Genomic DNA, 27,021 nt, shown 5'->3' with positions numbered 1-27,021 from the left:
GCCCTTCATCTCTCCTGGTTGCAGGCTTCTCCACTGGTGTACTTGGCAGTGTTTCGGAGGTGGCGGCATGATTCTTTGTTGTTCCCTCATGCGCGGCCTTCAGGGTGGGGAGCTCATTCGGTTCTGCGCCAATAACATTTTGGACTGTTGTTTCCGTGTTGGGAGTAATAGTGCCTCCCAATTTTTCGGCCAGATTTCTGTCCAGACAGGTGTCTATTTTATGGCTGTTAATGCCACATTTTAGGCATGCCAATTGGCACTGTGCTAGTGTATGACCTGCTGTTAGGCAGTTCTTACACTTTAACTTCGGGCACTGGGCCCCGAGATGAGTCAGGGCTCCACATTTAAAACATTGCCTCTTTACTCCCGGGTAACTCACCATTACCCTGGCCGATCATCCGATCATTACAAAATTCGGAACTTCTGTTTTCATCGTTAACGAGAACGTGACTTCCCCCGACATCCATTCAGGGTAGTCAGCGTCTTTGCCTACTTGGACATCTTGTACGGTTCCCCATTTCAAAAAGACTTGATTAATTATGTCGTTCTCTCCTTCTAGGTATTCCAGAGGGAATCGCTCTATTCTCATCTTTTTAGAGATGCTACCAACGACAAAAGGATGGCAAAGTTTCCCTTCACACTCAACCCCTTTGAGTAGTTTCTCCCTTGTTGTTGTATTTTTACAAACTACTTGATATCTGCCACCCCCATAGGGGGTAAAGCCAGAAATATTATCTGCCCCTACGCAGTCAATTAGCACTTTCGCAAACGTCCTCTTGTGTACACTTGCGTCGATTTCGAACCCGAGGGTTCTTACTCTCGGTAGAGCCGAAGACATACTTCAAAAAAAAAAAAAAAGGGAAGAGTAGACCCTTGTACGATCCAAGTCCACAAAAAGACAGACCTGTAGAAAGGCCAAGCTTTCCCTGTTTGCAGATAAGAAAAACCTGTTAAACTTAGGTACAGGGGGAACACAAAGAACCAAAGAAGAAAAAAAAAAAAGATAAAGGGTTCTTACCAAGGCAGTAGGACTGTAATAGGAGCTCTCTCTCGGGGTCTGGAAACTGGAATCCAAGGCTGGGATACTTTCACTGCAGAGCTGGAACATGGAGCTTTCTCTCGGGGTCTCTTCAGTGGGAGCCAGGCCCAAGTGGAGATACCAGACAGAAGCATTAGCAGGTGATCTCTACCTATAGGAGTTGCCAAATGGTGTGCCACCCTTTTTTAATAAATTACTCTGGATTTAGAGAAAGATGTTGAAAGTTTATTTTTCACTTGGTTAGAGTATAATAAAATTAGTTTAATCCTTTATCCAAGTGTGAGCAAACAAAGTTTGCACCTGAAAGTATCTTCAGGACTGGGGGTAAGGTGGTACAACACCAGGGCAACTCGTTGCAAAGGTGGAGCAAGCTACCAACTCTCCTAACTTTATTATACTCTAACCAAGTGAAAAATAAACTTTCAACATCTTTCTCTAAATCCAGAGTAATTTATTAAAAAAGGGTGGCACACCATTTGGCAACTCCTATAGGTAGAGATGACCTGCTAATGCTTCTGCCTGGTATCTCCACTTGGGCCTGGCTCCCATTGAAAAGACCTCAATAAAGGTCGAAACTAGTCTGGGTAGTGGCCCTTCCCTTAATACATAACATTAGACATATCTGCAAGGAGATGTGTTTTGCATTATAGGAGAGACTGAGATAGGAGTGTTGGTAGCCTGCTCCACCTTTGCAACGAGTTGCCCTGGTGTTGTACCACCTTACCCCAGTCCTGAAGATACTTTCAGGTGCAAACTTTGTTTGCTCACACTTGGATAAAGGATTAAACTAATTTTATTATACTCTAACCAAGTGAAAAATAAACTTTCAATATGCAGTTCTTTATATTACCATCTGGGGATGTCCATGTATATTTATTATTAGGGCATTGTTAGAACAGTGTGTTTGTAATCATTAGATCGTTTGCTTTACAGAAGTGAAGTAATTGTTCTCCTCTGTCATTAAGCTCTCTATATCCAAATTTCCCCATCACATCTTTTTGTCTGCTGTGAACTGTCCTATTTTAGTGGAATTATCTATTTCCTGTTGTAGTTCTTCAAAGAAATTTTTTATTTGTTCCTCTGAATGGTTACTGTCTGGTGCATATATTGGGATTATTTTAATTGTTTGACCTTTTCCTTTTGCTTGAAGTTAGGAAGACCAAAAAGACAAGTCAGACAGGAATGATGAACTCGTAACTTCCCAACAATAGTGGCATGACATGATTCTAAATTGTCTAATAATATATTTAATTTATTGATTTCAATAAATACACATAATTATATGAATGATTTATGACTCATTGTTGTGATTCATCTTTTGAATGTAGTTAACGGTCTATCTCCCTGACAGTGTCCATGCAACATTGAATGAAATATATTTCAGTTTTGGAATAACATTCTATAGATTTTTGTTGCATAGTGAGCCATTAAAGTTATTTTAATATGTCTAGTGCACATATTACATTAAAGCGATTAATTAGGTTATGCCTTTTAAGATATCCTCTCTCTCTATATATATATATACAAGAGTATTGTAATATGGCTATATATTATTTGACGTGTGATAATATTAGGTCATCAGTATAATGTAATTACAATTTCTTTTTATTTTTTAAATTTTTTTTTCAGATCACTGAATCTTTAAAAACATTGGAAAATAAGCTTTATCCAATTATTCCAACAGAAGTATATAAGGCTGAAGCAATCATAGCTTTTATAGATAAACATTCGGATACTGTACTCTCTTCATTTAAAGTAAGTACATCATACTCATTCAGATTTTTACTCTTATTCCTGTTTCCAAAAATAGTCTTGCTCTCTTACTCCCTTTCCCCAGTGATAATTCAAAATTTACTTTGCAATTCAGTTTGTTATAATTTGCAGTTGATTGCATTCAGATATATTTCTTTATTTTTTAAAAATATATATCTTTCCTGGGTACATTGATTATCTTCCACAAACTTATATATATTTTAGTTTTTTTTTTCCTTCAAGTTTTTAAAGCATATAAATCTTGGCTTAGTTCTGAAGGACAGGAGGATTGGAAAAGGTATCACATTATTAAAAAGGAAAATGGGGAAAAATGTATTAAAATGTACAATTTTCTTTCAATTTGTTCTGAGATTAATGATTCATTAGGATTTAATAGGTCATCTCAGTCATGAAGGACCATCAAGCACATGAGAATATCAAGATAAAGATCACATCTAGTGATCTTAACATCAATGACAAATTGGGTGAATCATTTTAAGGACCTTCTGGTGGAGAATAGGAAGGAATACTTTGTAACACAGATTGTGATTTGATGTTCCAGAATTAATGGCATTGTTTTTGGATTATGAGGTGCAAGATGCCTTGGCAAGGTCACATAATGGGAAGGCAGCTGGCCCAAAAGGAATATCCATGTAATTGTGGAAGTATGGAGGTGACCAGCTGTTAAAAATAATAACAAAAATGTTAAATCAAGTTCTAGAAGAAGAGGTGATTCTTGATGAGTGGTTATTATCAGCAAACAAACAGAAGGAACAGCAACATACAATACTATCACCAGCCTTAGCTGATTATTTTATAGAATATCTATTATTATTATTATTATTAAACAAGACCTCATGGAGTCAAAGACTCATCTAGGAGGTCCTTTTATCTCACACACACATCTCATCATACCGGGTCTTAAACACATTCAAACTCCTTGCAGACACCACACTCTCAGGCAAGGCATTCCAATCATTCACAACTCTGCACGAAAAAAACCTGCCTCTCACTCCCCTACTCACACCCTCTTTATACAGTTTCCAGGGATGACCTCTGGTTCTCCCCTGATCTCACACTATTCTCTGTAGAACTTCTCCACCATTGATCCTATAACAACCCCTTACCAACTTGTAGGTCTCTATCATATCTCCCCTCTTCCTTCTCTCCACTAGACTCTGCAAATTACATCTTTTCAATCTTTCCTCATACTCGACATTCCAGAGGTCAGAAACTACCTTAGTCAGTCGCCTTTGGACCCTTTCCAACATCTCTTCATCCTTCTGAAAACCAGGTGACCAAATCTGGGCACAATAGTCCATGTGTGGCCTAATCAAAGCCTTATACAATGGAACAAGAATCTCCCTACTTCTACACGTCAGTGTCCTCCTCATCATTCCCAGAAGTCTTTGTGTTGTCTTCACAATTTTGGTGATGTGTCCCCTAAATTTTAGATCCTTATCCACTATCACTCCCAGATCTCTTATTTCCTCTACTTCCAACAATATATTCTCACCAAGCATAAATTCTGCATCCCATCTTTGTTTTCCAAATTTTAAAACCTTACATTTTGCAACATTGAACTCGCATCCCCATTTGCTTGCCGAACCACTCAATTTATTCAAGTCTTCTTACAAGGCCACAACATCTTCACTACTCTTTATGGTTCGTCCCAACTTTGCATCATCTGCAAACAACTGAATATCTCCATCCAAATCTTCGCCAATATCATTAATATACAAGTTAAATAGTAATGGCCCTAAAACAGATCCCTGAGGCACTCCACTAGTGACTTTCCTTTTCCTGGATATTGCACCCCCATACACAACTTGTTGATACCTATCAGATAGCCAGTCTCCAATCCAATGCACTAATCTAATATCCAACCCCATCTGCTCTAGTTTGACTGTCAACTTATCATGAGGTACTCTATCAAAAGCTTTTGCGAAATCCAAGTATATTACTGTGTATCCTTCTCCTCTGTCCAAGGAAGCAGTCACTTTATTGTAATAAGTAAGTAGATTACTAAAACACGACCTCCCTTTAGCAAATCCATGCTGTCCATCAAAGATTATACCATTGTTGTCAACCCAACTCTGGATCCTAGTTCTCACAAGCTTCTCCAACAACTTAACCACAACACCTGACAACCAGATAGGCCTATAGTTTGATGCTTGAGTTCGATCACCTCCTTTATGAAGTGGCACAATCTTGCCCTCCTTCCACTCTTTAGGGACTTGACCAAGTGCAAGACTCGTATTAAAAAAATATGTTGAGGCAGGTGTCAACTCTCTGGCACATTCCTTCAGAATACGCAGTGATATATTATCAAGTCCCACAGCCTTATTTACATCTAGTTTACTCAACTCCCCAAACACCTCTTGCTCACTTACAGTCAGTCTCTCCTCCCCATCATCAACTGCTCTTAATCTCTCCATGAAGTCACATTCACAAGATTGAAAGATCTTTATGAACTGCTCATTAAGTTTCTCCACCACACATTCTGCAACAGCTGTCTTTATACCATTTCCTCCAATCAATGTCATCCTTCCATAATCATTCTTTCTTTTGCTGGCTACATATCGAAAGAACTCCCTAGGATTCTTTTTAGCTTCATTAGCTAACTGCTGTTCATACCTCTCTTTAGCTACTCTCACCAACCAAGTCACTCTCCTTGCCTGGTCTTTGTAGAACTCATGAAATTGGTTACTTCCACTTCTCTTATGCTGCCTCCACAATGCCCTTTTTCTCTGTATTGCATGCTTAATCTCTTTATTCATCCATCTCACACCTAACGTATTTAACCTTCTCACCCGTGGTATACATTTAGACATTGCATCCACTAAATATTTTTTGAAAATCCCCCAAGCTGCATTGATCTCTTTTCCAGCTAACTCCTCATTCCATGCTACACCTGCAAGCTGTCTCCTGAGCTCTTCATAATCACCCCCCTTGTAGTTCCACATATACCCTTTTTTCACAGGGGTCCTTGCACTGCTGGCAACCACCCAAGTAATCACCTCATGGTCACTTTCACCAATTGGTGGATGATTTGATACCTCATTGATAATTACATCCTCCGATGAGATGACCAAATCCAAGACCCTTAATCCTCTTGTGCCCTCTGTTACATACTGTCTGAGGTAGTTATCCCTCAAAAACTCAAGAAACTCATTTTCTTTACTTCCAGTTGCTATCTCTTCATTCCAGTCTATATTGCCATAATTAAAATCACCCATAATGATCACCCTTTTCTTATTTGCTTGGCTTATTTGACTATACATTTCACTATTACCACCATCCACATTACCAGGTCTATAACAACATCCCACCAAGTATTTGATTCTATTCACCTCTATCTCACACCATACTGCCTCAAAACCACTGGCCCCATTTCCCTCTTGCATCTCTACCTTGTATGGACATAACTCTTTCTCTATCATCAATAGCACTCCCCCTCCCTTTTTACCCCTTCTATCCTCACGAAACACATCATAGCTTTCCATCTCTATTCCTGTCAGGATGTCATCCTCATCTAACCATGTCTCACTTATTCCGACAATCGCTGGGTGCACAGACGCAATTAGTGCAACCATTTCATCCGCCTTGTTTCTTATACTTCTAGCATTGGTATACAAACACAACAACTCATTTCTGGATCTACAGCTAGTTCCACTGATACCACTCACTCGATGTGATCTCTCCATGCTGGACTGGGGCCATTTCCCTTTCTGCTTCTTCATTTTAGAACCCTTTGCAATTCCATCTGTTTCCTTTTGATCCCTGATCATCCCATTACTTTCCTGCCTACACATTCTCTCACCTCCTCTTGGAGCATCCACCTTTCTCACGCTGTGTATCCCTGTCCACCCTGAGCCTCGCCATTTCCCTGCTCCTCTTGCACACCCATTCTCTCATTTTCTATACTCATACCACTCACTTCCACATTCATTTCCACTCCTTCAATCTCTCCTGTCTTACTCTCCTGCTCTTCCACATCACTCCCCTCTCGATCTGATTCATTCTCTCTATTCACTTCTCTACCTTCCAGCAGCAGTCTCTCCAAGCAACTCACACCATAACCACTCAAATGCAGTCCATCGCTCCCATACAGCTCACTTCGTCCCTCAAACTCATTCCACACATTAACAAACTGTACTCCCATCTCCTCACACATTTCAGCCAGAATATCATTCATAATCCTTGCTCTCCGCCTCATTTCACCACAATCATACCTAGGCAACACACTGACCACCCTTCCTGTCACACTATTCTCCTTTATCTTTCCAAGCAGTCTCCTGACATTCATTTTGACATGCTCTTTGTTCTCTCTCAAATCATTGGTACCAATTAATACAATTAACTCTTTTGCTCGTTCCCGCCTCATATTCAATGCCTCAATCACTCTACTCATTTTACCACCTTGAAAACATACCTTGTGCATTTTATCCTCTAGCACACCTTTAATAATGGAGTCGCCATACAACGCCACTCGCTCATCTTTTGTTAACTCTTTCAGAAAAAGAAAAAGAAAAATCTAGAAAAAGAAATTCCTGAATATAATTCCTTAGTCTTATATATGGTTATGTTGATAATCTATTGCAGTCTGATCCTACTCTGAGTCAGAATAACATCAGTTCCTGGAGAAATTAAACTCCTTGTACTCCCACGTCAAGTTCATATTAAACATAAATCAAATAACCAAGTACTCTTTTTTTTTGGATACCTTAATAATTCGTAATCTCACAGGTTATGTCAAATTTTCAGTTTATCATAAGCTAACCTTTACTAGCAGATACATCCATTCATCCTCCCAGCATCATTCAGCACAACAAATGAGTATCATCAACAATCTTGTACATAGAACTCATATGATCTGCTCTTCTGATCCCTCCCCTTTTGTTAGATGAACTGAATAAAATTAAAAGCAATCTGATATGTAATGGATACAACCAAACTACTATTGAAAAAATTATTGATAATTATTATCCTTCTACCGGACTACAATCCGATGTGAAAAGAATTTGAATATGCTACCTTAAAGAATTAAGGTTCTTTAAAGGATTAGCAAGGATTCTTCATAAATTCAGTCTATACACTTTCTTCAAACCAGCTCAAAATCTCTCTTCCTTCCTACCATTAACAAAGGACACATGACCTGACCAACTCTTTGCTTACCAGGTGTCTATCAAGTACCCTGCTAATGTCATCTTTCTTATTTTGGACAGACTGGCTATTCTGCCTTGATTAGAGCTGAAGAACATCAAGTCTCTATTACATTTTTGGAATCCAATAAGTCTGGCCTTGCATTCTCAATCTATTAACACTAGGCACATAGTTCTTTGGAACCAGACAAAATTTATTCATTCCTGCAAGTTGAAATTTGATCTTCTTTTCCTTGAAACATATGAAATTGTTTGAACCTGAATCAGTCAGATTGTATGCCAATATCCAAGTTTTGGGAAGTGATCACTATTAATTGTTCATAAGTTTTTAAATTAATAATTATTTTAAATAATTTTTATCTACACGACTTACTATTGTTCCTTCAAATACTAATAGTGTAATATCATATATTTCAGCTGCAACTGAGACATGAGCTTTCTTTTAAGGTTACATGGTGGTCGGTATTCATAGTGAAGAATTTATGGAGACACAATACATGTGTTAGAATAATTAATTTACTTATCATTAAGAAAGTAACGTTCAATGATTTATTAGTCAGCTTTGACATAACTGCCCTCTTCACTAATGCCCTGATCAGTGATACTATTCTTCTCATACAGAACATATTTTCCAGCTGATATCATGGCCCTCTTTGCCCACATGCTCCGCGCCAGGTATTTCGCATTGCAAAATAATTTTTACCTACAAAAAGAAGGTACTGCCATGGGCTCACTGCTTTCCCTCCAATAGCTAACTTTTACATGGAAGGCTTTGAGCAATGAGCTCTAGATTCGGCCAGCATAAAGCCAAAAGTCCGACTCAGATATGTTGGTGATATTTTTGCCATTTGGTCCCATGGAAGCAAAACATTAAATACATTCCTAAGTCACCTGAACAAACAACACAAACATATCCAATTTACCATTGAAATTGAAAAATCACAACTCTCTTCCTTTTCTAGACATGCTCATCACACGTCTTCCCTTAGGCTACCTCTCCTTCACAGTCTACTGCAAATCTACACACGCAGGCCAATACATACATAAAAATTCATACCACCATCCAGTACAAAAAATAGTGGTCATCAATACCCTCAAACACAGAGCCCTAACAATTTGCTTCAATGAACAGGCTCTGAACCAAGAATTTGAAATTATTAGTCAAACATTCGTAAAAAATGGCTACAATAATAATAAAAAAAAAACAGTTCACAAAATCACTCCTCCCAAAAATGCCATTAAAATCGAGGAAGATTATATGAATGCTATAACCATACCATACATTAGGGAATTTCAGAAAAAATATATAGAACACTACTTAAATACAATATTAAGACAACCTTTAAACCCCTTGCAAAATTAAGAAATTTACTTAGTTCCTCCAAAGATCCTCTTCCATACCTTGCCCACCCAGGGGTTTACAAAATTCAATGTACCTATAACCTACTTTACAGAGGGAAACATGACGTACCATCCCAATTAGAAAAGATGAACACAAATGCCACATTAAATACCTCCACTATGGTAAAACAGGCCTGTCGGACCATGCACTCCAAACATGTCACAGAATTGTCCGGAAAGGCACCAAGTCCTTACACTGCACCAAAACCTGGTTTGAAAGAAAATTCAAAGAAGCCTGTGAAATGCTGAAACATCATCCAAATCTGAACAAGAATGATGGATTAATTATTCCAAGAATTTGGTGGATCCATCTTCAACCTGTATAGCATCCAGAACAACCCCAAACAGAAGAAAATCTTAATATGAGAGGACTTTCGAAATTGTTAAATGTAGTTCTTTTTTATTTAATTATATATATATATATATATATATATATATATATATGATTAGTTCTATTAACTCGGGGTTGGGATATGTTCATTTTTCTAAATTAACTGACTTAAAACCCGAGAATTATAACACAATGACATTTATTTGAAAAAACGCAACATGTTTCATCAAGAATGACTTCATCAGGCGATAAGAACATAGAAAGATATTAAAAGACACTGAAATTAACATTGACACACTCTAAAGCTATACAATTATAAAGCCATAATATTCGACTGTAAATTACAGTTATTATGAGCTTGAACTGCAGTCCGAGTTAAAGTTCTGTTGTTGTACACCTGTGCGTGTGTGGAATCACGCGATCTCCAGTATCTAATAGTAGAGTTGAAAGAGTCAGGCAAATTATATATATAGAACTTTAACTCGGACTGCAGTTCAAGCTCATAATAACTGTAATTTACAGTCGAATATTATGGCTTTATAATTGTATAGCTTTAGAGTGTGGCAATGTTAATTTCAGTGTCTTTTAATATCTTTCTATGTTCTTATCGCCTGATGAAGTCATTCTTAACGAAACATGTTGCGTTTTTTCAAATAAATGTCATTGTGTTATAATTCTCGGGTTTTTAGTCAGTTTATTTAGAAAAATGAATATATATATATATATATATATATATTTTTTTTTTTTCTTTCACCAGAGGTCAGGCTAGGGTAAATGTATGTTTTCCTGATGATGATAATCTCAATACAGAGGTCGAAATGTCAAATTACTTTCTTAATGATTACGTTATGTCTGGCTCACAAGTTACTTGAGTACCTCTGACTCCATGGAGGTCAAATGGTAATAATAATAATAATGATAAGTAAAGTAATTTCTAACATGTGTGTTGTGTCTCCATAAATTCTTCACTATGAATGAGACATGAGTCAATACATGCATGATTTATGACTCATTATTATGATTCCTGTTTTGAATGTAGTTAATGGTCTGTCTCCCTGAATAAAATTCTGTTCAAATTTGAATTATTTCCTATATTGTTTATGTACAAATGAAACAGCAGTGTTTAAAAAATTTTGGTTACATGTGTAAGCTGTGAAAAGTTATTTAAACACTGTTGTTTCATTTGTACATAAACAATGTAGGAAATAATTCAAAGTGAGTTATTCAGTATTTTAATGATTATGCAAAATTGGATATGGTAATAGGTAATCAAGGTGATGAGGAGAACTTTCAGATTGATTTAAATAGACTGACAGTATGGTCTTACATAAAGGATATAAGTTTAATGTGGAAAAGTGTAAAGCATATGCTTTGGGATTAAAAGATTACAAGCTGTGTACCATATTGTACACAGGAAATTGATGAATAAAGGATTTGAGGATAGTAGCAGTAGATTGAGAGCTGAAGTTTACATGGCATATTGCTAAGATGACTTGTTAGCGTCTTCAATAACTCTGGTTACAATAAATAAGATAGTTATCATTCCTCTTTATAAAGACTTGATACGACCACATCTGGATTACTGTGCTCAGGTCTAGTCACTTGGGTTTCTTGAGATGAGGAAGTCATGGAGATGATTCAGAGACTAGTGGCCAAGGTGGTGAGTGGTCTGTGGAATGCTCCCTATGAGGGCAGATTGAGAGTTGATGGGTTGAAAAATTTGATTTACAGGCAAAAAAGAGGGGATATGATAGAAATATTTAAGTTGCTTATAGAATTTTATAAGATTAATACAGAGAAAATATTTCAGCACTTGACTAGAGTGGGCTAGACGAGAGGTCATCCCCTGGAAATTGGGTAAGAGTTCAGTTAGCAAGGGTATGAGAACTAGATTTTTTGATTGGAGAGTGGGATGATTATAATGGATTGCCAGAGTCAGTCGTAAGTGCTTTGGCTGTGAATGGATGGATTCAAGGGAAGATATGATCTCTCGCAGTGAGTCTTTGTATTCAGTGGAGGTGCCTGTGCAATAACAATAATATGGAGTTGGTCCACTCTTTGCTGCTATAACAGCTTTCAATCTTCTGGGAAAGCTTTCTAGATTTTAGTATGTTGCTGTGGTAATTTTCTTCCATTCTTCAGAATAACATTGGTGAGGTCAGTTACTGAAGTTGTGCAGTTTGTCCTGTCTTGCTGTTGGCATCCCAATTCTTCCCACAACTGTTCAGTGGGGGTTTAGATCATGGCTGTATTTAGGCCAGTCGATTTTTTTTCAACATCCATTGCATCAAACCATTCCTGCACAGACCTCCCTTTGTGGACTGGGGCATTTACTGTTGCCCCAGTAATGCTGGGGCAACAGGCATTGCCTGTTGACACAGCATTACTGGAATGAATAGCATAAAGTTGGATGCTCAGAATGTCATTACAGGCCACAGTGTTAAGATTCCTTATCTTTAGAACTTAAGGGCTCATCATAAACCATGAGCTCCAGACCATGATGCCTTCTCTACAAACAGTTGGCAGCATATTCTGGCATGTAGCATTCTCGTGGTATCTGCTAAACCCTAACTTGTCTGTCAGACTGCTAGATGGTGAAGCATAATTCATCACTCCAAAGAACTTTTTTCACTGCTGCAAAGTCCAGTGTTAGCAAGCTGTATACCCTGAAGCTTGGTGTTGCCCATACTGATGTTTAGCAGTGCAGCTGCACAGCCATGGAAACCCATTGCATTCTTCAGCTCAAAATGAACACATTTTGTGCTGGGTTTGCTTGCAGGGACATTTAGGAACTTGGTAGCGAGTGTTTCAACTGAAGATGCAATACTTAAGCAGTCAACAGGCTTACTCTGTGATTTTATGTGGCCTATAATTGTTCTATTGTTGCTCCTGAACATTTCCACTTCACAGTAACATCACTTACAGTTGATCAGGGATGCTTCAGCAAGATAAAAATTTCCTGAACTGAGTTGTTCCAAAGGTGACATCCTATGATAGCACCATGTCGAAAGTCACTGAGCTCTTATGTTCCATTTTGCTGTTGATGTTTGCCTATGAAGATTGCAAGAGCATGTACTTCCTTTTATACTTGTATGAGGCAGGTTATGATGAATATGGCCATATCCAACTATTACGAAGGGATGTCCAGATATTTTTGATCAGATAATGTATGGTTCTTCCTTTTATACCTGCATGAGGTATAAACTTCCTTTTATACCTGCATGAGGTATAAACTTCCTTTTATACCTGTATAAGGCAGGTTATGATGAATATAGCCACATCCAACTATTATGAGGGGATGTCCAGATATTTTTGATCAGATAATGTATGGTTGCAATGATAAAACAAACATTGACATGTAATGATAAGGAAGCCATTTTTCCACTTTACAAGGTTTTGATATGACCTCATCTGGACTGTTTTAGTAGATCTGGTGAGGTTTCTGAGGAGATTCTGATACAATGGAGAGGGTGCAAAAGAGAGTGTTAAGATGATACTGGGACTGTGGAATGTAGATTGTAAGGAGAAATTGAGGATTTTTGAACTGTATGCTGACATTCCAGAGGGATGATATAATGGAGGCGTATATACTTCTTAAATAGATCATACCAGATACTAATAGATAGATTTATTTTATGGAATTTGGAGAGCAGACAAGAGGAAATCCATGGAAACTGAGAATGAATGCAGTCAAGAAAGGGGGTGAGAGCTAGATTTCCCTCTCATTCAGTGGTGCCTGATTGGAATGGATTGCCATTTGATGTTGTGTGTACAAGCAGTATGAATGAATTCAAGAATAAGTATGATAGATGGTGCATGTGGTATGTGGCCTCCCTCAGTGAGTTCCCGGACTCCTTGGAAGTCTCTCATAATAATAATAATAATAATAAATTGATAATTGAGTTAGATAAATGAAATGGTTTCACATTTGAGTGCAGGTAATGTGAATGAAGAAAAGGTATGATAGCAGGTGGAGGGATGTGGTCTCCCTCGATAAGTTCCTGACTCCATGGAGGTTTCTGGTAATAATAATAATTATTATTATTATTACTAATGATATTATTAGTATTGATAAATGATGAATAATAGAGCCTGAATAGTGTAAAGTATTACACCTAGCCAAAAAAAAAATTTCACATTTGACATCCGTAGATGCAGTATGGTCACTGCCATACCTCACATGGTTTTATTATTATTATTATTATTATTATTATTGAGGCTTCCATGGAGTCAAAAGACTCATCGTGGGAGGTCCTTCCTAAGAAACACAAAGTCTATCATACCACTCCTTAAAATCATTGACCGTTCTTGCTCTCACCACTCCAGGCAATTCATTCCATGGTTCAACCACCCTCCATGCAAAGAAACCACTCCTCACCCTCTTGCTCACAGTTTCCTTTCATAACCTCCAGGAATGGCTTCTTGCCATCACTCCTTCCCGCTGTTCAACCAAGCGAAAGAACTCCCCAGTGTCAACCCTATAACCACCTCTCAACAGTTTAAAAGTCTCAATCATATCACCTCTCCCTCTTCTATCCACCAAACTCTGTGGTCCACATTCCCTCAGCTGATCCTCATAACTATCATTGTACAGTCCTGAAACCATCTTTGTTATCTGCCTTTGTACCCTTTCCACAGTTAATTTATCCCCTTCAAATCCTGGGGACCAAATTTGAGAACAATAGTCCAAGTGTAGTCTGATCAGGGTCTTATACAACGGAATGATAACTGTTTTATCTCTACAGGTCAGAATCCTTCTAATTATTGCAGCAATCCTCTGTGTTACCTTCACCACCTTTGCAATATGTCCCCTAAATTTCGTGTTTCTATCAATCATCAACCCTAGATCTCTTGTCTTCCCCCCCTACTTCCTCCAGTATAACTCCTTCCATAGAGTATGCAGTGCCCCATCAATGTTTCCCAAACCTCAAGGACCTTACATTTTGCAGGGCTGCCGCATCTGTACTATTACTAATAATCCTTCCCAGCTTCACATCATCTGCAAACAACTGAATATCCTATTGCAATCCACTGACAATGTCATTGATATAAAGGTTAAACAATATAGGTCCCGGTACTGAGCCCTGTGGGACCCAACTTGTAAACCTCTGCTTCCTTGAAACTGCTCCACCATACACAACTCTCTGATACCTATTGGACAGCCAATCCTGAATCCAGTTGACCAATCTAACATCCAGGCTCGTGCTGCAACTTAAATATCAACTTATCATGTGACACCCTGTCAAATGCCTTCACTAAGTCTAAGAAAATGGTAGTATATGCCTTTCCCTCATCTAATACTCTTGTAACTTTATCATAAAAGGCTAGCATATTGCTAAAACAAGAGCATCCCTTCACAAATCCATGTTGACTCTCACAGATAACATTACCCTCATCTGCCCAATGCTGTATACGGTCCTCACTACTTTCTGCAAGCTCTTACTAACTACTGATGACACATAAACTTGCCTATAATTAGACACTTCCAGTCTGCTTCTGCCCTTATGCAATGGCACACTATCTTACCTTCCTTCCATTCCATGGGCATCTTTCCTGCAGCCAGACTTTCATTGAAAAGCCAGGTCAAAGGCACTGTCAGTTCCCTAGCATATTCTCTCAAAACTCGTGGTTTGATACCATCCAGTCCCACAGCTTTACTGACATCCAGAGTACTCAGTATTTGAAACATGCTCTCCTCCTGTATCTATAAACCTCGAACCTTCCCAATCCCTCTAGCATTAAAACTGACATCTCTAGGATGAAATACTCCAATAAAGTGTTAATTGAACAATTCCACTATGTCCTCTGCATCAGTCATTCTATTCCCATTTTTATCCCACAATATCATTCTTCCACAGTCATTTCTCCTCTTACTGGCCACTTATCTAAAAAATTCCCTAGGATTTTCTTTGGATCTTAGGGTCAATCTCCTCTCATATTCCAGTTTCGTCTTCCTTACCATACTAGTCACTCTTCTGCCCAGTGTCCTTATACTCTTCATGCATCTTCTCTTCACCTATCTCCTTATATCTCTTCCATTGCCTCTTTTATGCATGTAATTCCTGTTTAATATTGTTTGTCATCCATTTTGCTCCAAATTGTGTCCTCTTGTTCACTCGTGGTATACAACTTACTATTGCTGCTAACAAATATTCTTTCATAATTTCCCATGCACTAATGATATCCCGGCCTTTCAATTCCTCCCTCCATGAAACTTCCCCAAGTTGACATCTTGGACTATTATAATCACCTGTCTTATAATTCCACATAAGTTCCCATCTCTTTGATACTCCTGTATGTCTATTCATTTTCCAAGTGAAAACCATATGGTCACTCTCTCCAACTGGTGGGAGAGATGTCATCTCAGTTATTATCAGCTCTTCTGATGCTATGACCAAATCCAAAACTCTTGAACATCTTTTTCCCTCTATTACATGTTGCCTAAGACATTTGTCCCTCAAGAATTCTAGAAATTCCATTCCCTTATTGCTACATGCATCTTCCTCTCCCCAATTTATACTGCTGTAGTTAAAATCTCCCATAACAATCATTCTTCTTGCACTTGCCAAACTCAACTGTCTAAACGTTTCCTGCCTCCCACCCTCTGTGCTCCTGGGTCTGTAGCAACATCTCACTAAATATCCTATCTTGCCCACCTTTACCTCACACCATATGCTTTCAAAATCATTAGTGCCACTGCCTTCCAAAGTCTCCATTCTTAGAGGACATAGGTCTTCACTTATCATAAGCAGTACTACACCACCACGCATTCCCTTCCTGTCCTACCGAAAAATGCTGTATCCAGCGACTTCTATTCCTGTTTATATATCCTCTTCTGTCAACCATGTTTCAGTGATCCCAATAATGTTTGGCCAGGCTGATGCTCTCTGCACCACCAATTCCTCTCCCTTATTCTGGATACTCCTGGCATTAGTATAAAGCATATAAATGCCATTGTTTCTATACCCGGCATTATCCCCTCTAGACTCCACTGGGCTCAGTATTACCTGATGTCATCCCCCTTCTCCCAAGTGCCCATTACCACAAGAGGCCTCCCTTGCTACCATCCTCCCTGGAACACACTGACTTGTTCAGAGCAGCAATCTCTCCAGATGCCTACCTCCTTCCTCATTCAAATGTAAGCAGTCTCTCGCATACAGTTCCTCTCTGTCCTCAAACGCATTCCAATCATCCACATATTCCAGTCCTCTCCTGTCACACATTCTAGCTATTATGTCATTCAATATTACTGCCCTTCTGCTCAGCTCATCATTATCATACCTAGGCAACACACACACACACTATCTTTCCTCTCTGTGTCTTCTTTCATACCACTTCAAGCAAGAATCTCATATCTCTCGCTGCCCTATTTACACCACCACTCAAGTCATTTCTTCCCACCATCACAATCACCTCATCCACCCTTTCAGCTCTCTTAATTGCCAAAACCACACTTTTTATCATTCCTCCTAGCAAACACTCCTCACGCATCCTATCTTGAACACCACGGATCATTGAGTCCCCATACATTATACCTCTTACCATTCCCTCTATCCTATTGTTTCCATTTTCTCCTCTTCTTTCATTCCCAGACCTTTCTCTAATTCCCTCTCTGCTACTGTTTCCATTCTCTCCTCTTCTAGCACTCCCATGCCTCTCTCTCATTCCATTCTCTCCTCTTCTAGCACTGCCATACCTCTGTCTCATTCTGTCTCTCCTACTGTTTCCATTCTCTCCTCTTCTAGCATTCCCATACCTCTCTCTCATTTCCTCTCTTCTACTGTTTCCATTCTCTCCTCTTCTAGCACTCCCATACTTCTCTCTCCTACTATTTCCATTCTCTCCTCTTCTAGCACTCCCATACCTCTCTCTCTCTCTCCTGCTGTTTCCATTCTCTCCTCTTCTAGTATGCCCATACCTCTCTCTCATTCCTTCTCTCCTACTGTTTCCATTCTCTCCATTTCCATTTCCACATCCAATTCCATTCTCTCCTCTCCTATCAATCCCATAATTTTCTCTCTCGCTTATTCCGATTTACCTTGCATTTATCTCTTCCATTCTCCTAATCTCATCTTTCATACTTCTCCCAAGACATTCCACCTCCTCTTTCAGCTTCTCTTTCTCCCTCTGCAGGTCAGTCACTCTTAATCGAAATTCACTCTCCCAAACAAAACCATCTCCTAAACTTTCACAGTCACTCACACCTTCTACACTATCAACTATTATTTTCTCATTCATATTTTTTTCTTCATTCTCTCCTATCACACTACTCATCTTCCGGTATTCATTTCCCATTCCTGGAGCAACAAGTTCAGTTATTGAGGTTTCTACTGCATTTATTTCCTCCCACTTCCTGCACTTTACGCACACACGTATCCCCCCCCCTCTCTCACAAGCCAGATATCCAATTCCCAAGATGCATACATGCCGCAAGTACTGCATGTCACAAACTCCCTTATTATATTGCTTATAATAGAGTTCTTAAATGGCGGAAGACTTGGTGACATGCCATTTGCGACTGCAGCTGAATCCGCCATCACGACTACTAGCGCAATTGTTAATTATTCAAAATAGTGTCGCTAATTAGTGTCAAAAATAAATGCTAAATAAGTATTAGGGAGTATAAATAAATAAGAAAAGTACAAACAATTACAAGCAAAACAAAACATTAAGTACACTAAATTTGGAAGGGGACCAATCGTTCGATGCTGTTGGCACACTCTCCCTCGATGAGTCTTTGGACTCCCTGGAGGTGTCAAATAATAATAATAATAATAATAATAATAATAATAAATAAAATGAAATAAAACAACTAAATACAGTAATGAAACCTTAGCTTCGTCTTGTCTTCCTCTGTTATGCATCCAGCCCTGTCTTCTCGGTAACCAAAATACACAATATCACGACAATAACTAACTTCAAAAAACAACCACTTAAGTACACTCATATTCCAGAGAAACAATTTAGCACTCAAAAACGTAGAAAAACGGACTATTCACCGATTAAAAATCACTTTCTTCAGCACAGCTCAAATTCACTGCCACGTGCTACGGCGACACTAGTGCCACTGGCAATGATGTCTTCTGCTAGAATAAGTGGTAAGGGCACAGATTCCTTTTCCACACAAAGTTTGTAGGATGATCACAAACATCCATGCCCATGGCGGCCCACCTAGCCAGTAGCCTAATAATTAATTAATTGGTTGGATGTAACGTGCTGTAGTATTCAGACTGAAGGTCATCTTAAAAAGACCATCTCCTAAATTTGGGTGAATTTGTGCACCCATACCTAATATAAACAGATTCATTTTCAGACACTAGCAAACAGGGGAAAAAGGAGTGATATGATTGAGACTTACAAACTTCTGAAAGGGTTATACAGAATTTCAGTAGATGGAATTGTATGGAGGATGGGGAAATGACACAAGAGCATCCATGGAAATTGAGAATGAATGCTTGTCAAGAAGAGGGCGAATGCTAGATTTTTCTCTCATAGACTAGTGCTTGTTTGGATTGGATTGCTGTTGGATTTGTGTGTGCAAGTAGGTATGACAGCTAATACTAATAGTATGGCCTCCCTTGATGAGTTCTCTCTTAATAATAATAATAAGAAGAAATACCTGTTGAGGTTTGAGAAATATTCTTTATGCTGAATCCAAAAGCATTCTCTCAGAACTTGCAGTTGCTTTTATGAAGTATCATTTTTTTTTTTTTTTCCAGTTTAATCATGTTGAAGGAATGTTCACTGGATGGCCTCTTAGGTTTTATGTATGCTATTACTTTGGAACAGTACAGAACATTATATAGTAGCATTTTATAGTTGACATCTTTTCACACTGAAAGAAAAGAGCATTGGTTTGTGACTGATTTTTGTACACATAGATAGTTTGGATTTAATCAATTATTTTGTCATCAGTGTATATACTGAAACTTTGATTTGAATTATATAAGAAATGCTCATACAGCAGTTGACTATCAGTTCAGAATAAGCACTGCAAAAATTATGCAGTATCAATTTATTAAAATACATTTAACTGAACAGTTAATATATATATAATTCAATTTAGTAAATGCAGTTCAAGATCCTAATCTCCCATATTTTGGAATGGTTAATCCATTATTCCAGTTCATGAGAAATGATAATGCAAAAGGGTCTCTTGAACTCTCCTGAAATAGACATTTGTGTCTAAATGCTTTCTGAGTTAACTTTCTGTTATTTCAAAGGAGTCCATGCTGAATTTCAGCATCATACAGTGCCAGTCTAAATTTGTGGAGTTGATATGGCCAGTAAACCCCTTGTGTTTATCAGTCCTTTTTTGTATTGAGCTGTTAGTTCAACCAAAATAATGGAAGGTAACAGAACTACAGATCTTGTTGAATGATATACTGAAATGTTCTCAATATCTGTGGATGAGATTCCCATTTTATATTTCTTTTAACTATTGCAATGGTTCAGATAACTTTTAGAAGCAAGTAGTGATGTGCATTCTGCTTAACTAAATTTTCATGATACCATATCTTTATGAAGGATGATGTATTAATTTTTTTTTTTTTACACATATGTCTGCCTATGTAGGTAAGCACATTTAGGAAGGAAAACTAAAAAGGTAACCAGTTTTTATGTATTTTTTTCTTTTTCTAAGGTAAATTTTATTGGAGGATGACAGTTATTAATCTTCTAAAAGAAATTCTAATAGTTCTGATTTGAAGTAGGACCGGATGGGGAATATATCATATGCATAACATATGCCATAGAGATGATTGAAGATGTATTCTCTAAAAATTGCAGCATTCAGAAATGTTATTGAATTTCTTCTTCTTCCTTTCCAATTTTCAGTGTAATTAGCAATTTAAATTCACTGATCTCATACGTGCATGTGGGTCAGAGTAACATAAGAAAAAAATAAATTGAAATGCTTAAAATACATTTTCTTGTAGTGTGCTACATACAAACATATATATATATATATTTTTTTTTTTCTCCTTCATTGTATTTAAAAATATCAATGCTTTTATTATTAGAAAATCCAGACAGAAGTTGAGACTCATATTAAGAAGAGTGAAGTTCTGTCTCGAAAAGGTGACAATCAAGTTGAACAGCAGCAAAAATTCATTGAAGAACTGTACAAAATATATCAACAGTTACAGAATAAAATTTCTGAATTTCAAGTTCTGACATCAATGATGATTACATTTTTCAAAAATTTCCATGAGGTAACTTTGCATTGATATAAAAAAAAAAAATGAAGTATCACTAAAAAAAAAGAAGTATATTTAAAAAATGTATTTTTCTCTCTATCTCTCTCTACACATACACATGCAAGTATACATATAGACACAAGATATATATATATATATGTGTGTGTGTGTGTGTGTTTATTTTTTTATATATTTATATATATATTTTTTAATATATAAAAAGTTTGTATAGTTTTTTAAAAATAATATTTTAGTAAACATTATGTGGAAGTTATTGTAGATGGTGCTTGTTTATGCATTGATGTAGTAGCAAGTTTGAAATGCAATGACACAGTTACTTTGTTATGTTTACTTTATGAGGACAAAGTAGGCACAGACTGTACACAAGCAACTAAACAAAATAATGCATGACATTCCAATAAGATATATTGACCTAGCCCACAAATAGTGAAAACAATTCTGTCCAGTTGGAGAGTATGTCACATCCAGTCATATCATACCCCAAAGTGTACATTTCCATCCCCTTCTCTAGATACATAGCCATGCTTAATGAGAGTCATATAATTATCATATCTGCATTCCATAGCTGAATAACACACATTCTCATACTATATTTATCACTACTTAATCCATGCAAGTGCAGGCTGTCCCTTTTTATACAAGTCTTTTCTACAATCAGACTTACTCCATACATCCAAAAACTCATATTCATTTCTTCTGATAGCAAAAGATTCAATGATAGCCTTTCTTCACTATATCAAATGATTCGATGCTTCGCACAAGCTGTGCATCGAATCATTTGCTATCATTGTCTTCCTTTTTAACTTGGTTGTGTCTCAGTAGAAAACCAATAATTTTTACTTTCTCACTTTTTCCAACAGTCCTTTCGCATCCGCTCTCATACTATATTTATCACTACTTAAATTATTACTTCCAACAAGAACTACCATATCTTTTACTTTTACTTTTTTTTCTTATATTATGGGCTGTTGAGTTTAAACATGGCCATACCAGCCTTGAAGATGATCCATGTGAAGGATGTCCAAAAAATGTAACACCAGAAATCATTGATCAAGTGCACGACATGGTATTGGATGACCAGGGAGTCAAAGTGCGTGAAATTGCTGAGACTATAAGTATTTCAAAAGAACATGTAGGATATATTTTGCTTGAAGTATTACACATGAAAAAGCTTTGCGCAAGATGGGTGGCATGCTTGCTCACAGCAGATCAAAAATGCACTCACATGAAAATCTCTGAACAGTGCTTGGAGCGTTTTAAAAAGAATAAAACTGATTTTGTGGATCGATTTATTATTATGGATGAGACTTGGATTCACCATTACACACCAGAATCCAAACAGCAGTCAAAACAGTGGACAGAAACCAGTTGTTCAGCACCAAAGAAAACAAAGTCAGTTCCATCAGCAGGAAAGGACATGGCATCGGTGGTTTGGGATGCTAAAGGCATCCCAAATATTAATTATCTTGAAAAGGGCAAAACAATAACTGGGGAATTTAATTCCGATCTCTTAACCAGACTAGATGAAAAAATTTGTGAGAAAAGACCTGGTTTGCAGAAGAAAAAAATCATCTTTTATTAGGACAATGCACCTGCCCACAAAGGTGTTTTGGCAATGGGAAAATTAAGGAATCTGCACTATGAATTGGTGGAACATCCCCCCTATTCTGCAGATTTGGCTCCCTCTGACTTCTATCTCTTCTCAAAACTAAAACTGTTCCTCACTGGTTAGCGTTTTTCTTCGAATTATTTTGCAGATCTTACTGAGAAACACTACAGGAATGGGATAATGGCACTGGTACATTGCTGGAAGAAATGTATTAGTCTTAAGGGAGATTATGTTGAAAAATAAAAATGGTTTTGAAATTATAAATTCGTTTTTTCATTGTTAGGCCGAGCACTTTTCAGATTATCCTCATAAAAGTTTGCATATGTCTATCCACAATCATGGTGATTACTTCATGATCACTCTCACCAACTGGAGGAAAGTGCGAAACCCCACTCGTAATTACATCCACTGATGAAATGATCAAATCTAAAACTCTTGATTTTCATGTGCCCTCCTTTACCTGCTGGCTAAGTGAGTTATCTCTCAAGAACTTGAGAAATCCATTTCCTTATTCTCAAATGCTATCTCTGTATTCCAATCTTTTCTACTATAATTAAAATCAAATAATTAAAACCTGTAATAATTATCCTTCACTTATTTTCACTAACCAAAGTCGCTTATACATTTCTTCATCATCACCCTCCACATTCCTGGCCTATAGCAGCATCCAACTAAATATGTCTTCCTGTTAACCTCCACATTACACTGACTCATAACCACTGCCATATTTTCCTCTTTTATGTCTACCTTATGTGGACATAATTCCCTTGTGATCATCAGCAGCACCCCCCGTCCCTTCATGTTCTTTCTATCTAGCGAAAAAATACTGTATCCTTCCATTTTTATTCTCACTAGAATGTCATCTTCATTCAACCATGTTTCACTTATTGCAATGATTTTGGTGTGAATAAACTCAATCAGTGAAACCATTTCATCTCCCTTATTTCTGATAATTCTGACATTTGTAAACAAACACAGTAATTCATTTTAGGTCTATAACCAGTCCAAGCCACTTGTTGGTTGTGATTTCCCCACCACACCTGCCCAATCACCTTTATCACCACTTACCACATATACCTGCTTAGTCTCAACTTCCCCACCCACATTGTAATATACTCCATCTTCATACACACTTTCACTGCTACTTTCAACATCTACTCTCCCTATGTCACATCTCCCCATCCACCTCGGCTCCCCACTCTGTTTCCCTGTTCCTCTTGCATTCCCGTTCTCTCCTCATCTCTTACACTACTACTGTTTTCACTACCAAGCATTTCTGTCTCTTCAATACTATTCTCCTGATTTTTCACTTCATCTCTTGCTTCTGATGTCTTGCATGTGTCACACACTGCACTTCCATCCAACAACATTTTTTTCTGCACTCACTCCAAAGCCATTCAAATGCAACCATGACATCTGTATAATTTTATTCTTCCCTCAACCACATGCCATACATTTACAAACTGTACTCCCATCTCCTCACACAGCTCCACTTGCATACTCTATTCATGAATTTGGTTCTCTGTCACAACTCATCATTGTCATACCTCGGCAACACACTGACAACCTTTCCCGCTACACTGTTAACTTTCACTCTTCTCAATAACCTTCTGATATTCACCCTCATATGCTCCTTATGTCCACTTAGATCATTTCTCTCTACGATCACCACTAGCTTTCTCTTGCTTGTTTTTCCTCATGCCCAACACATGAATTATCCTACTTATTCTACTTCCTGGATAGCAGATCTTATGGACTCTCTCATTAACTATTCCTCTAGCTATGGAATCGCTATATACTACTCTCCTGGAGTCACTCATCACCTCTTTTACTCTTTTTTCTTTCCTTCTCTTCTCTTGCATACTTTCATTAGTTTCCACTAAATGTCTAACATTGCACCACATATTCCTTATTTCATTTTGCATTTCAGTAACTGTTTCCTCGAATCTTGCATTCCAACAATTTCATTCTCTGTCACTCCTGCATTCTCATTACCTTTTGTTCTTCTGCACCTTACTTACGTTTCCTCATTCATACTTTCTTTTGCTCCCTTATCACTAACTTTCACTTCTATGTTCTTGCATTCTTTCACTCCATCAGTTTCACTACCTTCCGTTTCATTTCTATTTCTTTCATTTATTCCATCTTATATCTTTTCAGTGTGTTTTGCATTCATTACCTTGTGGTCTAAAAATACATTTCACTTCCTACAAATCCATACTTTCTCTCATCTCCCATTCATTCTCTCTCTCTCTCTCTCTCTCACCACAAACACATCTCTTACACTCTGCCAGACATGCATATTACACTCACAACATTGCATCATTTTTGATAAGTATATGTCGTTAATGCCACTTGATTTTGGGGAGATGTCACAGATGCTTATGTGGAGAGGCTGAATAAGAGAAAAAATGAGTGTGGGTATGGAGGAAGTGTGGTATTCTGATGGACCATGTGACTTGCTTAAATTTGAGTTTAAACACACTTAGGGAACATGGCGACGTAACTGACGCATGAAGATTATGCTAATGTTGCCAGCAAAGGTTGGTCGATTGGTAGAGCCTCTGCTACTAATGGTTCGCAAAAAGTTAAGCAAGTTTGAGCATGGTTAGTAGTTGGAAGGGATCAATCGTTCGATGCTGTTGGCACACTCTCCCTGGAGGTGTCACATAATAATAATAATAATAAGAAGAAGAATGTTCCAAGAGTGTCTAGAAATGATACTGCAGAAAAAAGATCGATTAACAATAAAGTAGGTAAAAATTTATACAACATTAAAAAATCAGTGAAATTAATGATAAAGTGGGCTATAATGACATTGTAAAACAAAGTGCAGTTAATGATAAGGTGACAAGTGTGATTAATGGCTATCAAGTGTGTGACTGGCGATAAAATAGCGAGAGTGAATGATAGCAAAAAAAGGGCACAAAATTTGAAATTTGAATTGGTGAAGATGAGGAGAGATCAGGTAGATATGGAGTGAAATGAAGAGCATTGTAGATATGTATGGAAGAGTGAAGAAGACAAAAACAAATGCTGTCATTATGAAAATGTAAAAAAAGACCCTCAAGGGGCATTGTATATGCACAAGTTTTTTTTTCCTGGAGATAAAATGAATAGAGTGATTTAAGCATTGGATATGAGGACTAAAAGTGCAAAGGAGTTGGTAGTGGTAGTGGTAGTAGGAACAAATCACTTGACTGGGGAGAAAGAGAATAGAAGATTGGATATCTAGAGGTTGTTTCAGAAGGATAAAAGATAATACTATAGTAGGAAAATTAGTCACTGTATTGCCCAGATGAGATGAGGCAGGTAGCAAGAATTATGAATGACATGATAACAGAAATGTGTCAACAGAAAGGAGTGCAGTTTGTTAATGTGTAGAATGAGTTTGAAGGAAGAATTGAACTGTATAAGATGATGTACTGCATTTGAATGTTTTTTGTTGTGAGTCATTTGGAGAGACTGCTGCTGCTGCAAGGGAGTAATGAGTGCAGAGAATGAATCTGAGCAAGTAAGAAGTGATGTGAAAGAACAGAAGAGTAAGGAAGGAAGGAGAGATTGAAGTGGTGCTTATGAATGAAGATGTGAGTAGCATGGGTGCAGAGAATGAGAGAACAAATGTGCAAGACAAGCAGATAAACAAGGAGACTCAGAGTGGACAGGAGAACACAGCATGAGAAAGGAGTATACTCCAAGAGGATGTGAATGGATGTGTAGACAAAAAGGGGACAGGATGACCTGGGATGTAGGAGAAAATGGTGGATTTGAAGAGGGCTCTAGGACGAGTAAGGAGAAAAAGAAATGACTTAATTAAAGTATGGAGAAGTCACATCTAATCAATGGTATCATTGAAATGAGTGGTATCAGTGGAATGAGCTGTTATATTAGTATGTGAATACCAGAAGTATCAGACACAAGGAAAATGAAATTGTTGCATTGATTGAGATTGTTTACCCTAAAATAGTTCGCATAAGTGAAACATGGTCGGATAAAGATGACATCCTGATGGGAATAGAGATAAAAGGATATGATGTATTTTGTGAAGAAAAAAAAAAGGGAGGTAGAGTGCTATTAATGATAGAAAAAGAATTATATCCATACAAGGTAGAGATAGAGGGGGGGGGGGGGAATAGTGGTAGTGATTTTGAAACAGGACGGTATAGTATGAGATAGAGGTGAATAGAATGAAATATGTTGTTGAATGTTGCATTTGGTAATATGGAGGGTAGTGACCAGGAAATGTATAAGCAAATTAGTAGAGCAAATGGAAAAAGGGTGATCACTATGGGTAATTTTAATTAAAGCAATATAGATTTGGATAATGAGATAGTAACTGGAAGTAAAGAAAATGAGTTTCTCGAGTTTTTGAGTGACAACTACCTCAAGCAATACGTAACAGAGGGCACACACGAATATTGAGGGTCTTGGATTTGATCATCATATCAGAGGATGTTATTATAAATGACTGTCAAATATCCCTCCAGTCGGTGAGATGACCAAGA

General features: G+C 37.6%; 1 protein-coding gene across 3 annotated transcripts in view; it reads left to right on the top strand.

The window, feature by feature from the left end:
• Nucleotides 1-27,021, top strand: part of LOC150104992 (uncharacterized) — a 768,027-nt gene that overhangs the window by 246,365 nt on the left and 494,641 nt on the right. For all 3 annotated transcript variants that reach the window (XM_090395452.1, XM_090395451.1, XM_090395453.1), the window contains exons 14-15: nt 2,669-2,794; nt 20,710-20,901. In XM_090395452.1, the coding sequence (XP_090251578.1) occupies nt 2,669-2,794; nt 20,710-20,901 (318 nt within the window). The remainder of the gene's footprint in view (nt 1-2,668; nt 2,795-20,709; nt 20,902-27,021) is intronic.

The sequence above is a fragment of the Typopeltis vanoorti genome, chromosome 7, assembly GCF_054136105.1.
Source record: "Typopeltis vanoorti isolate ZY-2024b chromosome 7, IOZ_Tvanoo_1.0, whole genome shotgun sequence".
Classification (NCBI taxonomy): Eukaryota; Metazoa; Arthropoda; class Arachnida; order Uropygi; family Thelyphonidae; genus Typopeltis; species Typopeltis vanoorti.
Note: the sequence above shows the minus strand (reverse complement) of the source record. Positions and strands in the feature narration are given on the sequence as shown.